The following is a 17020-nucleotide window of genomic DNA, read 5'->3' as shown; positions in this document are numbered from 1 at the left end:
TCAGTTCATGATATTTATTACTGGGGTTGTTCACAGAAAAGTCTTATTCTACTGTTAATTTAGGCATAAGAATAGGTGTTTGTTTCACATGACCTCTGTTTAGAACTTTTATTTAAAAAATCAAAAAAACAGTCTAGATATATCTGGGAAGATAGTAGTATCAATTTCTTAAAAAGAGAGGAGGGTAGGAGCTGGGGTTTTGTTTTATCCCTTAGTAACTGCGACCAAACAAGGTGTAGAACTTGGCAGGGTTCTTGCCACAGACGCATCTGGCTCCAGGCTGCAGCTCACACAGTGGTTTGAAGGGGATGCAGAGGCTTTTAGCTCCCATGGATGGAGCACCAGGTTCAAGATCTTGATCCCTACAATTAAACACAAATAAGAAGTCTGTTCATTGATGCTGTGTATTTCTATCCTTTTTCATCGCAGTACCTCGCAAGTTCTATCCGCTAATTCTATTCACCTGGCAGTGGTCTTTTTGATCCAGTCTTCACAGTCAATTTCCCCACAGAATGGAATCTGAGCAATCTAATAAGAAAAGGAAAAATATTCAGTATTTGTAACTCCTTCTATTCTATAAAAGGAGCACTTGAGGTCTCTATTAAACTTACAAGCAAAGAGGATAGATCCCCCAGCCTTTTTCAGGCCATGGTACCTTTGCGAACCTGCTGGGAACTTGGCTCAGAGGTGCAAGAGATGGGAAAGAATGTTTTTCCACTATCCAAAACTCACATACCATAAAACACCAGGACACAACTGTCAAAGACAGCCTCGTCATATACTTAAATGCCCTAAGATATTGGCTACCACACAGCACCTGAGAGAAAGAACAAAGGGTGAGCTGACCTGCATCCAGACTCCAGTTGCACCTCCCGCCTATGAATCTGAACTACTCCCTGCTCTACTTCGCTAAATGCTCATCAGGAGGCGAGGGGAGGTGACGAAGAGTAAACTAATTTTTAAACTGTTGTTAACACAATTAACGATCAGGCAAACCTCACTTTATGCCTCACTTTTTTTTTTTAACATTTTGTAAGTGAATCATTTTTAAAGTCCAAGGATATCTGAAAGTCAAAAATCATTTTCTATTGGAAAAAAACCACCTCTCAGATTTTCTTTCGTAGATCATATAGAATTACAGGCTGAAACAGGACACCTGGAATTTTATTCTAATTTTGAAATTCACTGCCTATCTGAAAACCTCCAGCACTGACTTTTCTATTGTAAAATGTGGATGTTGGACTAGATGAGAATTAAGATTTCTCTCAGTTGTGAATCCTAAATTTCTCATTGCATGTCTATCTCAAAGTGAGGTTTGTCTATAGTAACAATTATGTAATAGTCCTATAAAAAATTCCTGGAGATCAATGTTAGTTTTGGGGAAATCAAAGGTGTGGATAATCTCCATACATCAGAAATGCTAGTTTGGAAACAGCTAGAAAGTTATCCAGCTTCCTCATCAACTTCTGATTCCCAGTCACGCATTCTATGCTCTACCTGAGTCCTTCCTGCAAACCCTTCCTTGCACTTGGGATTTGGTTAAAGGCATTTCAAAAGGTTTCTCTCGTAAAGCGAAAGTAAACAGAGATTAGGAAATTACAAAAAAACAAGGAATTCATCAGGTGAACCTTACTGCAAGGTGAGGAAGCGTTAGTTATCTACATTGCAAAATGTGTTAGCCTAATTCCCAAAAACTGATAAACTGATAAAAATCTAGAGATACGAGCTGAAATAACACACAGTTACTTCCCTGTATTGAAACTTGGTAAATCATTAGCATTTATACAAACAAAAAACATGAAAAAAATGTACATTCATAAACTACTATTTAAAATTCATGACAAAGACAGAATAGAGGAAAAACTTTAATCACTGTCTCTAATTATGCAATGATAAAAATATTAAGACAATTACAAAGAATGACTTTGGGTAATAAATTTGGTTGCTCAGGAAATTTTACTTTTATTAACTCCCAACACTTATGGCTATAGTTTTTATAACTTTAACAACTTTTACAGTAAACAATCTTTTCTTTTTCTCTAAAAAAACTGACAAAGCCTTGAGAAGGCATTTTTAAAACAGTAATTTTTAAAATTTTAAATGTTAAACGGTGTAGCATGAGAACAAATTCAACTAAAGTTATTATTAAATGTACGTGAACTCATAAATGTTAATTTTGAAAAATATGTTAATTTTGTAAAGTATGTTTTACTTCTTTCTAGCTTCAAAGTAAAGCTAAGACCTGAAATTTCTGATTATTTATGCATGAATTCATTAATATGAAAGGACAGTATGCATTTTTAGGCTATTTATTCAGCCATGGGAAAGATTTTTAACTTGTTACTTTTTTTTATTTCTATATCTGTATTTTAAAAACACAATCTTTTGCAATATATAATATCTTGAATTCTGTAGCAGAAAATGTTGATGAGAAATATCAATACTCAAAAATCATAGTGACTAACAAATTAGTAATGTATGTCAACAGTAAAAAGTATATATTATATATAAATAACATTTACTTTTCATTTAATTAAGATCATCCCCATTGAAAAATCTACTAAAATCAAGTCACATAAATCAGACATAAAACACTTTTTTTTCATTTATACCAATAAGGGAGAGTAAAAAAAAAGAAAAATCAAACTTTCACCTACATTCAAGTTCCAAAGATCTTTTCCTCCTTCTCCTCTCCTAGTAAATACAATTTTATTTACAACAGCCTCAAAGGTTACTTGATGGTCAGTCAACACATTTAAGCTGACCAACATGAGGTGTGACAGGGGATGGAACTAACTACTCAACACAAGAAACAAAATTTGCTTTGGTGTCTACGTGTTCTTTGGACATAGAACTAAAATACTACATTCTGCTTTAGAAGAGAGGTTGAAATCTCTCCAGTATCTTATCTAATATTAGAATAAACAATACGATTCCATTAGTATCTGCTGAGATTCATTTCTTTGAAAGCAATGGATTAACTAACAGCTACTCTGTTGATTTATTAACTCTTATGCAGTCTTTAATAGACTGTACTGCAAAAGTGACTACCATATTTCTACAATAAAGGAAATTTTAAAATTCAGTAATTAATGGGACAAAAATTAAATAATCATAAATAAATTACAGTGAAAGGAAAATAATACACTGCATCAGATGACTCTCTGTTCTCTAGCTTTCTATTAGCAGCACATAGTTTGAATCAAGTGACAAATATGGAAAGCAGAAAGGCTGAAGATTACAACGGCAATAAATCAAGAATAATAAAAGGCTAAATACTGAAGAATTATGGATCTGAAGGGGACCTTGAGATTATCTACTTTGTACTCATTTTGCAGATTAGTAAACTGAGAGCCAGAGAGATTAACATTTTTCCAGCTCATGCAATAAGAGATATAATAAGAGGTTATAACCACAACCAATTAAAACTTTGCCTTATACTCTCAGCATGAATTTAAAAAGAAGAAAAAGAAGAAAGACACAGCAAAAAGTACATTAAACAGAGTCAGAAGAAAGACCTAAATTCTAGTACCAAGCCTGCTTCTCTATAGCTTGGACTAATTCATTTAGACTTTGGGCCATGGTTTTCTCATTTATAACCTGGGGACACAGGACTGATTGTATAATCAAACGTGTACACCAGAATACTAAAGTTCACAGGTGATTCACTCCAGTGATTAATAATTTTGCAAGTCAGGACCTCTTATCAAAATTAAAAGTTTCCACTATTAACATCTGTATACGCATAACACATAAAGCTGATAAAATCTTAAGAGCCATTAACCACCTAATCAGAAAAACCTATGTAGTTCTTTTATTGAGTTTATGATAGTTTACAATCTTGTGAAATATCAGTTGTACATTATTGTTTGTCAGTCATATTGTAGGTGCACCCCTTCACCCTTTGTGCCCACCCCCCCCCCCCCCCCCCCGCTTCCCCCGGTTGCCACTCATCTGTTCTCTTTGTCTATATGTTTAAATTCCACCTATGAGTGGAGTCATACAGATTGTCCTTCTCTATCTGGCTTATTTCACTTAACATAATACCCTCAAGGTCCACCCATGTTGTTGTGAATGGGATGATTTTGTTCTTTTTTATGGCTAAGTAATATTCCATTGTGTGTGGGTGTGTGTGTGTGTGTGTACACACACACACCGTATCTTCTTTATCCAATCATCAGTTGATGGGCACTTAGGTTGCTTCCACATCTCAGCTATTGTAAATAATGCTGCAGTGAACATAGGGGTGCATGGGACTTTTGGAATTGCTGACTTCAAGTTCTTTGGCTAGATACCCAGTAGTGGGATGGCTAGGTCATATGGTATTTCTATTTTTAAGTTTTTGAGAAATCTCTATACTGTTTTCCATAGTGGCTACACCAGTTTGCACTCCCATCAGCAGTGTATGAGGGATCCTTTTTCTCCACAATCTCTCCAACACTTTTTACTTTTTGTTTTGGTTATTTTTGCCATTCTAATGGGTGTAAGGTGATATCTTAGTGTAGTTTTGATTTGCATTTCCCTGATGATCAGTGATGATGAACATCTTTTCATGTGCCTATTGGCCATCCACATATCTTCTTTGGAGAAATGTCTGTTCATGTCCTCTGCCCATTTTTTGATTGGGTTGTTTGATTTTTTGTTGTTGAGTTGTGTGAGTCCTTTATACATTATGGAGATTAACCCTTTGTCAAATATATGACTTGCAAATATTTTTTCCCAGTTAGTGGGTTGTTTTTTTATTTCAATCCTGTTTTCCCTTGCCTTGAAGAAGCTCTTTAGTGTGATGAGGTCCCATTTGTTTATTCTTTCTATTGTTTCCCTTCTCTGAGAAGACATGGTGTCTGAAAAGATCCTTTTGATACTGATGTCAAAGAGTGTACTGCCTACATTTTCCTCTAGAAGCCTTATGGTTTCAGGTCTTACCTTCAGGTCTTTGATCCATTTAGAGTTTATTTTTGTAAATGGTGAAAAAGAATGGCTAATTTTCATTCTTTTACATGCGGCTTTCCAGTTTTCCTAGCACCATTTGTTGAAAAGACTTTCTTTTCTCCATTGTATGCCCTTAGCTCCTTTGTCAAAGATTAGCTCCCTAGATGTGTCATTTTATTTCTGGGCTTTCAATTCTGTTCCATTGATCTGTGCACCTGTTTTTGTACCAGTACCATGCTGTTTTGATTACTGTAGCTTTGTATTATGATTTGAAGTCAGGGATTGTGATGCGTCCACCTTTGTTCTTTTTTCTCAGGATTTCTTTAGCAATTCGGGGTCTTTTGTTGCTCCAATCAATGTCATTGGGATTCTAATTGGGATAGCGTTGAATCTGTAGATTGCTTTAGGTAGTATGGACATTTTAACTATGTTTACTCTTCCAATCCATGTACATGGAATGTCTTCCCATCTCTTATGTCCTCATCCATTTCTTTCAGGAAAGCCATGTAGTTTTCATTGTATAGGTCCTTCACCTCCTTAGTTAAATTCACCCTGAGGTATTTTATTCTTTTTGTTGTAATTGTGAACGGTATTGTGTTCCTGAGTTCTTTTTCTGTTAGTTCGTTATTAGAGTACAGAAATGCTACTAATTTATGTAAGTTGATTTCATATCCTGCAACTTTGCTGTAGTTGTTGATTATTTCTAAAAGTTTTCCAATGGAGAAAAACCTACGTAGTTTTAAGGAGCCAGAACTACCCACTCATTCTGAAAAACAGGTTTATACATGAGCAATACTTTCCCCCTTATTATTCAGAAAGTTCAACCAATTAACATTTGGGTTAGTATATATGGTCAGAGAAGTGAAAGAAATGGACTTTTAACCTTATTTTAGGAATCTGCACATTACATTTCTAAAGCTAAACAACGCTTACTTAAGGAACTTATGTGGAGCTGTAAAAAACAAAATGAAAATTTCCAATAATGAAAACACTAGGGGTCATACAGAATGAATGTTGTTTTGCCAGCTTATCAGGCATGAGAAAGCTTTTACATAATTAGTTCACAGTGTTATCCAAAAGTGATATAACGTTGTAATGCTCAAGGAAAGCCAGTGGGGGAAAAAAAAAAGAGTTGAGAATGCTGAGCCATATATAATCCTTCTGTGTGACTGGCCTTGAAAAGGGGATTAACACAGGCATAAGCTCAATGAGTCTTAAAATGCCATTTATTGAAATATTTTTATATTCAAAACTTCTCAGAAGTCTCTTACCTTTCCAGAATCTAACACTTTCTGAAAGTCTTCCATCGTATTAGCCACAACCATATGAGTCTTAAGGTCTTCAGAAGCCCTGTCAAAAAATAATTTAAAAATACATATTTTTTCTTACTAATACGAGAAAGTTTTAAAAAAACATATGTATAATTTAACGAAAAAACAAACTGGAAGTGAGAAGAACTCAATTTGAATTTCGGCTTTGTCGCTAGCAGCAACGTTCAGTGCGTCTGAGTTAACTCTTCATTGCGTTACTGTGAACACTACACGAGTGGGGACTTTGCCAAGCACACAACAGGGAATCACGACTTTTTTTATTGCTGTTAAATCTCTGTTCACCAACATTCCATTCCTGGCCACACCACTTACTACCTATGAGAGTCTGGGTTATTTTTAAACCACTCTGGTCTTAGTTTTCCCTTCCACAAAACTGGAAAAATACTTAAGTTTAATTACCATGTAAGATTGCTGTGAGAATCAAACACAATGGCATGAAAATGCTTTGAAAATAAAAAACACAAATATACATTATTCGAGCTATTTTCATAAACCATGTAATTCTTTTGTAAGAACCTCAGGTTTTAGAAATGGAAATAAATATTATCCTCTTCCACATTCAGTCACACACTACAGAAGGCCCACTCACGGGTGGTGACCAAGACAGAGAAGGCGTATTTTTCTTTTCTGAATCTCAGGGCTAAGACCATGTTAACTCTATGCCAACAACCTCTAGCTCCCCACCAAATCTGTTGCCCCTTCTTTGACCTTTTCATAGTGAGATGAGCCCATGTGACTAAGTTACAGCCAATGACATCCAGAGAAAGGAATACACCGCTCACCAAGCTTACGCCTTAAGGTGGGGAAAATGTCTCACCCTTATGCAATTTACATTAACAAATTTACTTAACAAAAACGTCAACACAAAAGCTGCTTTTCAGCCACTAAAGCAGTGGTTTTCTAAGCACAAGTGAATCACAAAGACAGCATTTTAACACCACCAATAACCAGAACTATCTTAAAACTAATGTCAGAGCCTCCAGGTATGAGGCACAGGCATGTGTCTGTTCCCAAAGTTCTGAACTGACTCTGAAGAGAACCCGTGGAAGAAAAAAACCACTGCACTATTTGAATGGCAGCAATAAGGAGAGGTAGCTTTCTAACCTTTCATCTCTGACAGTATTACCTGTTCTGAGTTCAGAAGAACTTCAAATGCATTATCCTTGTGGTAACCCCTTACTACTAGGTAATTTATTACTATCTATGTATATAGATATAGTAGTATATATCTATACTACTAACTACTATCGTAATTTATTATGATACCCATTTTAGGGCAAGCAAGGCAAGAGCAGCAAAACAACTTGCCTAAATACACATAAGAAGCACCAAAGCCAAGGCTAAAACTAGTTCACCCCTCAAATGGAAGACTTATTGAAGCCAAATATGATTTAGGCACAAGGTATTAGAAGATAAATGAATAAATAAAATGCAGGCACTACCCTCCCCCAAATGGAGCCTCCATCCCCAGTGGCAGTGGGCCTTCCTCTCTGCTTCAGTTGTGTCAGAAAAAAAAATAAGGCATCACACATGTGCCACCAATCTTCTAGCACCTGTCTTAACATCTGTGATGCTAAAAGACCATTCTCCAAAGGTCAGGGCAACCCTGAGGCACCTCCTCACCCTCAGCCTCACCGCTAAACCCAGTCCGGAGGTTCCTGCCCTTGGCTGCACACCATAATCACCTGGGGAGCTTTAATACTGTTGGTGCCAGGCCCACTCTAGACCAATTAAATTAACATCTCCGGGGAGGGCCCAGGCACCAGTATCTTTTTTTAAAGCTTCCCAGGTATAGCTAATGTGTATCCAACAGGTGAGAATCAAGGCCTTAATCCTTCAAATTTGTATGTCATAAAAGGCTGGATCTAAAATTAACCCAAATTAATCTATGGGACAGACAGTCCATCACCGCAAACCTAGTAAGGAGCAGAAAGCACTTAGAAAAATAAGAATACAAGTCAAAAACACAAAGAGAAAGGCAAATTAAGAACCACGTGAGTTCAGAGGGAAAGATTACTTCCAGTTGGGGCAATCAACGAATCCCTCAGTAGAGATCTCAAACTTTGTGAGTAGGATTTGAAGATGAGCGACACAAGCAATTCAAAGGAACTAACTTTGTAAAAAGGTTAACATGGATGTCTTCCAGAATAGCTTGAAGTTTAGTCTCAGCCTCATTTTCAGCAACTGTCAGCTTTTCTCCTGTATCCCGTCTGACAGCTACAAACTGACAGCTCTTCATATCACGTGGCCCAACTTCAAGTCTAATTGGAACTCCCTAGACAACAAAAAAGGCAGTTAAAAAATGATACACGCATGTCTCCAATTGAATATATACTTGTTTCATGGCTTTATCCACTATAAAAATCCAAAAGACAAAGGCATAAGCAAACAATAAAAAAAGCAGGTAATATTCCTGAGATATTACAGAAACCTATTCCAATAAAAAGGCATAAAGCTAAGAAAAAAATGTACGGCCCAAGTCGTTCTAAGAAAGCACTTAATGGAGAATCATGAGGGGAGTTGTCTAGATCCGCCTTCCTAACTTTTCTCACATAATAGAACATTTAGAAAATCACGTGTATGTTACAAGGGGCTAAACAGACAAGGCTTCTTGAAGCTAAAGCCACCCCCGGCCACCGGTCAGTACCTTGGCTCATCCTTGACTCATGCATGGCACAGCTGGGTGCTTTGGTTGGGAAGCCCTAGCTCTGGGTCCTTGGAAAGCATCAGAATCTCTGAAGGGCTTATTGCAGCACAAACGGATGAGCTCCACCCTCTGCGTTTCTTATTACCGTAGGTCCGGAGATGGTGCCTGAGAATTTATGTTTCTACCAAGTTCTCAAACGATGCTGAGACTGCTGGTCGCAGGACTGCACTTTGGGAACCACTCTCCTATACCCTCTGGTTTTTACAAAGGGGCTTGAGGACTACATGTAAGTGCACGCGGGTGACTGTTTGATCCCAGTGAATGCATATACTGAGTCTGCTCTGTGAGAGGACTAAGGCTGAGAAAGACCTCATTTTTGGGGCCTGGAACCTTATGTGATAAACAGTAGGTTTTTAACATTTTATTTTTGATGGAATAATCCTCTAAAATTAATCTGAGGTTTTCAAATTTAAGTTAGGAGTCTCTACATAGGGTTCAGCTGATCAGTGGTTCCCCAAATCAAAGCCACAGAAAAATTTTTAAATGTTACTCTAGAAAAAACGACTTACCCTTTAGAGAAGATTTATTTTATAAAATAAGGAGCACTATGGAACAAATTGTTCTATGTTAAACAGTACATTATTTTATTGTTTTCCTTTATTCATCCAATGTACACATATGTCAGAAAGTGCTAAGTGCAATGAGATTTAGAAGATGACTAAGAAAGAGAACCTGTCTTCAAGAGCTTCATGTTTTGCAGGGTAAATAAGGCATGCATACAAATAGTAAAAATCAGTACAGAACCTAAGAAGTGGGAGACTAACCTCAACTGGAAGAGAGAACAAAAGTTACTGGAGATGGCAAAAATTAATGAGTAAATTCATGAAAATTGAAGAACATCCTATAAAATAACTGATCTATATTACAAAAATGTCAATGTCATGAATGACCAAAAAGGCTGAGGAACTACTCCTGATTAAAGGAAACTAAAAAGACATGACAACTAAATGCAACAGGACTGGATTTTGTGCTGGAAAAGGAGAGAGCTGTGGCAGCCCAGAGCAGAGTGTCAAAGCCTGAGGTGGGCATCTTCATGTGAGAACAGCCTGGCATGGAGTGAGAGCCCACGGGATGAGGAGGGCATTCACGCAGGGGGCTGGGGGCCAGGGGCAATGAGAGATTGGTTGTATACAGAGGCATTGGCCAAATAAATAAACACAGGAAGGAGAATGGGAGCTAGGTTTTTCACTGTCAGAAAAGGGAATTAAAATATGGAAAGAGAGAGTGAAAACTATGTTTTTGATTGGAAACAAAGGTATTAATGTGAACTCATGGTTATCAAATTACATAGACAGATATGGAAATACAGATGTAAACGTGTGTGAGTATATGCGTGTATCGACAAATACACATACTCCATAGCTCCATCTACTGAGAAGGCTTGGAAGCAGTGATGGCTCAAAAGAGATGAGCACACTCAGCACTAAATACCATTCTCCACTAAGAAGAACCAGGGCTTCTTAGAGATACGGCTAATTCCAGGGCTGGGGCAGAGAAAGCAGAAGATAAGCACTACAACATCTTGTTGTGCCACTAGGCAAGGAAGTGGTCGAAGAACACAAAAGTCAGCTTTAGGGGATCCTACCAGTCATACCAAAGACACCCTAAGCATCAAAATAAATAATGACAGTAACAGATCAGAACCTACTGAATAGTATCAGAAACCATGGCTCCATAAAAATATTCATTAATTATGGGGTCGACCCGATGGCATAGTAGTTAAGTTCACGCACTCCACTTTGGCGGCCCAGGGTTCAGGGGTTCAGACCTGGGGCATGGACCTACACACCGCTCATCAAGCCAGGCTGAGGCAGCATCCCACACACAAAACAGAGGAAGACTGGCACAGATGTTAGCTCAGCAACAATCTTCCTCAAGCAAAAAGAGGAAGATTGGTAAAAGACGTTAGCTCAGGGCCAATCTTCCTTACAAAAAAAAGAATTTAATTAATTAAAAAGCTAATGAGAGGGGCCGGTCCAGTGGCGCAGTGGTTAAGTTCAGACATTCTGCTTCAGCGGCCTGGGGTTCGCCAGTTCAGATCCCGGGTACAGACATGGCACTGCTTGAAAGCCATGCTGGCAGTCATCCCACATACAAATTGGAGAAAGATGGGCACAGATGTTAGCTCAGGGCCAGTCTTCCTCAGCAAAAAGGAAGAGGACTGGCACCAGATGTTAGCTCAGGGCTAATCTTCCTCAAAAAAAAAAAAAAAAAAAAGCTAATGAGAAACATGCTGTGTTAAGATCATGACAATCAAAGAAAAACTGAGGAAATATTCCAGACTTAAAGAGAATAACAGGGGCCGGCCCTGTGGCTGAGTGGTTAAGTTCATGCGCTCCTCTTCTGCGGCCCAGGGTTTTGCCAGTTCAGATCCTGGGCACGGAGACAGCACCGTTTGTCAGGCCATGCTGAGGTGGCATCCCACATGCCACAACTAGAAGGACCCACAACTAAAATATACAACTATGTACTGGGGGCATTTGGGGAGAAAAAGCATAAAAAAAAGAAGATTGGCAAGAGTTGTTAGCGCAGGTGCCAATATTAAAAAAAAAAGAGAATATCAATTACATGTAACAAATAATTCTAAACTATGATCCTTCTGCTACGAAGGACACTAGCAGGACAACTCACAAAACCTGAATGGGTTCTAGAATTAGAGGGTAGTAATGTCCCATTGTTAACATCCTGATCTTGTTGGCTGTATTGTGATTATGTAGGAGAAGACATTTGTAGAGTGATGGGGCATCAGGCCAGTAACTTATTTTCAAATGGTTCAGGAAAAAAGTTAATTTTTTGTACTGTACATGTGTTACTGTAAATTTGTGATTGTTTCACAATAAAAAAGTTCTACAACTCAAGCGGAAGACATAGCACAAAGTAAAGACAGAGAGGTGGAAAAATAAAGTGAGAAGAAAAAGAGAAGGGGATGTATGAACAGGGATAACAAAAATAGAAGTTGTGAATATTATCTGAGGCCAAATCATAGAGGAGGCATATATTTTGTTGACAATCTTCTCTAAGTACATAACTAGTTATTAATTTACTTATAAAGGACTCCTGTTTTTATTCATTTTTTTAACAGCAACACAAAATCATCTTAATCATCCAACATAGTAAAAAGAAAAGCAGTTAATTCACTCATATTATTTTCCCCTTTCTATTTTCATAATATATAAAGAGGTATTAAAGAAGTTATGGGAGTTGCTGGGTTCTGGTCTGACAACCAAACCATATACCTCATTTACTAATGTGAGTGAGTCTCACAATACGTACATACATCACAGACACAGAGACAGACAGACACCACTTTACGAAGTTAGTCACTATCAAACGAATATAAATCTAGATCTCCCAAAATTTTTTCTTTCCTCAGGAATTTTTGGACTAAATGGAACTAAAATGGCATTAAAGAGTACTATCAAGGGGCTGGCCCAGTGGCATAGTGGTTAAGTTTGTGTGCTCTGCTTTGGTGGCCTGGGGTTCGCAGGCTCAGATCTCGGGCGCAGACCCATGCACCACTCATCAAACCATGCTGTGGCAGCATCCCACATACAAAATAGAGGAAGATTGGCACAGACGTTAGCTCAGGGCCAATCTTCCTCACACACACAAAGAAAAGTACAATCAATACTTTTAATACTTTTCACTAGCCAGTGAACTCTCTTAATGTTCTTTAATTCTGGACATCAAGTTTAGAACCGAGGTGCTTTGTTTTCTTTCCTGAGAATTGGAGACAAGGAAGTTGTACAGAATCAACTCATACTAAGATATCCCCCCCACACAGATAGGTCGCCAGGGTATTAAAAAGAAGAATGACAGAGACAAAGGCAAGTCAGTCCTGGGAAGAGGAGCGAGATAAAAGAGGAAGGGGAAGAGGAAGGACATAGAAATGAAGTATAGACAGCTTCTTTTTTTCCCTTTCAATCTAGCTAATAGTAAGGAATTAAGTCTCTTCTTTAACATTTGGTACCTCAGGCAAGTACAAACAGGTTTAGACAAGCTGCTACTAGAATCACCCAATCGGTATTACTAAGCAAAAGAAATTGCAGTTAAAGGGAAATGACACAGAGAAAATATTCATCTTTAACGTCCTCATTGAAGGTAGAAGAGTACGTGGAAAAAGTATACTACATAAAAAGGGAACAATATCAGTATAATTACTATTCTTCAGCACAGGAGATTTATCTTAGGGGCCATTTCAAACAAATAAAGGGATAAATATTAGCAACTTTGGGAACCCTACATGTAGTGATACTGAATAATCCCAATACTGCTGAGCTTCCATACTTGAAAGCTTAGAGCTGCAACCTCACTACATCTTCTCATCCATTTCCTGTAATGTGAGTTTATAAATTCTTGACTCCTAATTGCTAGATCTAATAAGATCCCCTGTTTAAGTGTAAGAAAAAAGTTAAATCCCATAAGTCTGAAAAATGGAATTAAAAATATAGGTCATCTATTGATGCTAATGTGCAATAAATGAAAGTTATTTTAAACCAGAGTTTAGAGTGGCTTTGAATATACAAAATAACAAGAAATTGGTCTCAAACAACGTGCTGTGAAAAACAAAGTATGAAATTAATCTCTGATGTTTTACTGATTAACTGTAACAATGACAGCCAGGTGATACCCATGCACCATTATTCTGATAGTCTTACTGTTTAAATAACTTATTTATTATATGAATTCCCAGTATAAACATTTTAATATAACAACCCTATGAGGTTTATTAATCATAAACGAGGTCTTCAAGATCATTTTATTCCAACAAAATAAATATAAGCTTCCATAAAAACAAATTTAAATTTAGCAATTTTCACACTTTAGGTATCACTATTACAAAGCTTTGAAGTGTGTCTGTGCTCCACACTTAAAGTGAAGAAAATAACTCACAACTATCAAAACAGAGAAAAGTACTGAAAAACACTTATGTTTTACAAAAGCATATATAAAGAAAATCCAAATCCAAATTGGGAGTGTGGGAGTAAAAGATGCAGCTGAGGAATTTACCTTGAGCTCCCAGTGATTGAACTTCCAACCTGGTGAATAGTTATCCCGCAAATCAACTCTAACTCGAATGTTAACATTGAGTAACCGCCTTCGATAATCATTGCATTTTGCAATCAGAGCATCTCTGTCTTCTTCAGAAAGCGCATTGGTAATGCCACAAGGAATAACCACCACCTAGAACCCAGCACAATATCACAAATTTATACAAAGAAACAGCATCCAGAAGTAATAAAGTCATATTACTACTAATATCCAGGAGTCAAAACCTATCAATGACTATAAATCTAAACATAAATCCACTTGTGTGATTTCTAATCTATACAGAATGTCTATTAATTAGTTGCATATTGCTTGTCCATGCTCAGTGCATTTTCATGTTACCTACTATATTTCATTTAACCTATTATAAGTCATTTCAAAAATTATTTCTAAAAAGTTTTATACAAAATAGCTAAAAAAGTTAAAAGAATAAAAAACAATAATACAAATGATAGATAGTCGCACAACTCTAAGGTCTAGACTGTATTCTACGTTGTTTCTATATCAGTGAAATCTATCTGAATGATATGCAGGAAATCACTCTTTCGAATTTCCTTTAGTAACTATGGCTTGTACTTTATAAAAGGAAGGATAAACAGGGATATTTTACTTACCTGAACACAGGCTACACGGGGTGGTAATACCAGGCCCATGTTGTCCCCATGAACCATTGTCATGACACCAATAGTTCGAGTTGTCAGGCCCCAGGAGTTTTGATAGGCAAATTGCTTCTCTCCTGGTGTCTTTGGATCTTCAAAAATGATTTCGAACATTTTGGAAAAATTCTGCCCTAAATGATGTGATGTTCCTCCCTAAAACAGAGAAATATAAGTTTTAATTTTAATAACTTATTGCCTCTGAAAATGATTATTACAAGATCACACACCTTAAAATAGCACTAGACCTATTTTATAGTCCCTGATTTTTTATATTAAATAAATTTTTAAAGCATAACTGATACAACAAAGAGACTATGATTAGACAAAAAATATACAGACATGTACTGCTGTGAGAAGCCCCCTTAATAGGAGGAACTTTAACTACAAAGATTAAAAAGGAATTCAGGCTTCGGTAATTCAGGATACAAGCCTTGACTTAATTGTCTTTGGAGATCTAGAGGAATGAGACAGATTTGCTTGAAATTATATGGTCTAGAAAGCACATGAAACACTGATTGTTTAAAACAGTCTACTTCTCTGATGACAGAAGAAATGTGTTGGATCTGTGCACAGGTTATGTTTACAGTCCCCTACTCACACCACACAGCAGTTTAATACCTGGATAGCTCTTCCACTAGCAGATATGAATGCTTCTATTGTAGTTGTATAGTCTCCTCCTGCAAATTTCTCCTTTTCAGTCTTTCTTCCTTTTACAACAGGAATTGCCAGGAGTTCTTCATATACCTGAGCATATAAGTCAAGTATCTGCAAGACCTGTAACAACATTTTAAATGTAAAAACGTTCAAGTTTATGGCATATTTATTTATCATAGATCTATAAAACTACACTAATTGTGGTGGGAAAAGAACTTCAAACAATAAAAACCTTTTTTTTTATGGAAAGGTTAATGCAGCCAGTGTGAATTTATTAAGGAAGACATTCAACAAAGCAGTGCGAAAAGAAGCTGAATAACTTTTTTAAATATACGTAAATTTAGAATATAAGAGAAAATAAATGCTTATGAAAGATGTACAGTAACCAGGGTGAAAATCTCCTGAAGAATAAATTTCATCCATGGGATTATAATTTCTTCTATAAAGTCCAAAAATATTTTCATTTGAAAATTTAAAATAGTACTTTTTCTGATAAAATTTCAATAAGTAGTTTCTTAAGTCCATGTACATTTGAATTAACTTGTTTTTTCTTTTAACAAGTAATAAATAAATTTTCCGTAACAAAATAATTTGTACCAGGAAATTATCTTTTAATGTTGAGATTAGATCAAGTTTCAAGTTACAGTTATTTATTGAGTGATTACTATATAAATAGAGAGCACTACATTACTTACAGCTGAAGAAAAAAGTAAGACAAAGAAATAGAACATAATTAATACGGAAGACAACTTTTTATACCTCTTCTGCTGCTTCTTCAAACGTAGCAAATGCACTGTGCCCTTCCTGCCAAAGGAATTCACGAGTACGCAGGAAAGGCTGAGGATGCTTGAATTCCCAACGCTGCAAGAGACAAGACCATTTGGTCATTAGAGAGTGTTTCCATTTTTATTAACGACATTATATGGTAAGTAATCAGAAATCATAATTGTGATCCAAAATACTTCAAAAATGCTTCCATATTCCCAATCCTTTGAATATAAAGATAAGGAAGAACAAAACGTGCTTTTAAAAGAAATAAGTAAGAAGAATAACGACAGAATAAAAGAAGGGGTGTGTACCTACCACCACATTGCACCACTGATTGAGCCTGATGGGCAGGTCTCTGTGTGACTGCACCCATTTAGCATATGCAGGATACATTACTGAAAAGACAGGAAAATACAGGCAGCGTGAGCCATTGTAGGTTTTATTTCTCCTTGAAGACTGGTAAGGGTCAAACTGGTAACACAATTAATAGGAATTAAAATGTTGTGTTTGTGCAAAAGAGTTTCCAATGTTCGTAATGGTAAATGAATGATATTATTCTATATTTCACAAAGCGAATTAGTCAAGGAAATAAATCTATCTAAACTTGACCATATTTTACATTCTTCACAACAAGATTTACATTAAACATTTAATTTAATTTGACTGCTTTTCAGCTATTTTGTTTTTAAAAACAGTAATTGAAGATCTTATAGTATATAAGTATATAACACATGTTCTGTGTTAAGTTCTTTGCATTCATTATCCTGTTCAATTCTTACATTCAACCTACAAAGTACTAATCTAACAGAAGATTATTAATCTCAATATTAAAGATGTGGAAGCTGAGCTTAGAGAATTTAAACAACTTACTGAATTCAGCACAGTTACTATTTAGAACCAGAATTTAAATCTATCTGCTG

At 36.5% G+C, this 17020-nt stretch overlaps 1 protein-coding gene across 4 annotated transcripts in view; it reads right to left on the bottom strand.

Annotated features, from left to right (window-relative positions):
* The window catches only part of EPRS1 (glutamyl-prolyl-tRNA synthetase 1), a 71862-nt gene continuing 54842 nt past the window's right edge, over nucleotides 1-17020 (bottom strand). For 2 of the 4 annotated variants that reach the window (XM_023632725.2, XM_070255728.1), the window contains 9 exons: nucleotides 16416-16495; nucleotides 16092-16193; nucleotides 15297-15452; nucleotides 14634-14831; nucleotides 13981-14154; nucleotides 8378-8538; nucleotides 6204-6282; nucleotides 464-528; nucleotides 1-387 (listed from right to left, as the gene is read on the bottom strand). In XM_023632725.2, coding sequence (XP_023488493.2) covers nucleotides 369-387; nucleotides 464-528; nucleotides 6204-6282; nucleotides 8378-8538; nucleotides 13981-14154; nucleotides 14634-14831; nucleotides 15297-15452; nucleotides 16092-16193; nucleotides 16416-16495 — 1034 coding nt within the window. In that variant the 3' untranslated portion in view covers nucleotides 1-368. The remainder of the gene's footprint in view (nucleotides 388-463; nucleotides 529-6203; nucleotides 6283-8377; nucleotides 8539-13980; nucleotides 14155-14633; nucleotides 14832-15296; nucleotides 15453-16091; nucleotides 16194-16415; nucleotides 16496-17020) is intronic. The other 2 variants (XM_023632724.2, XM_001488930.7) reach the window with 1 other exon arrangement.

Source organism: Equus caballus, chromosome 30 (assembly GCF_041296265.1).
Source record: "Equus caballus isolate H_3958 breed thoroughbred chromosome 30, TB-T2T, whole genome shotgun sequence".
In the NCBI taxonomy this organism is placed as follows: domain Eukaryota; kingdom Metazoa; phylum Chordata; class Mammalia; order Perissodactyla; family Equidae; genus Equus; species Equus caballus.
Note: the sequence above shows the minus strand (reverse complement) of the source record. Positions and strands in the feature narration are given on the sequence as shown.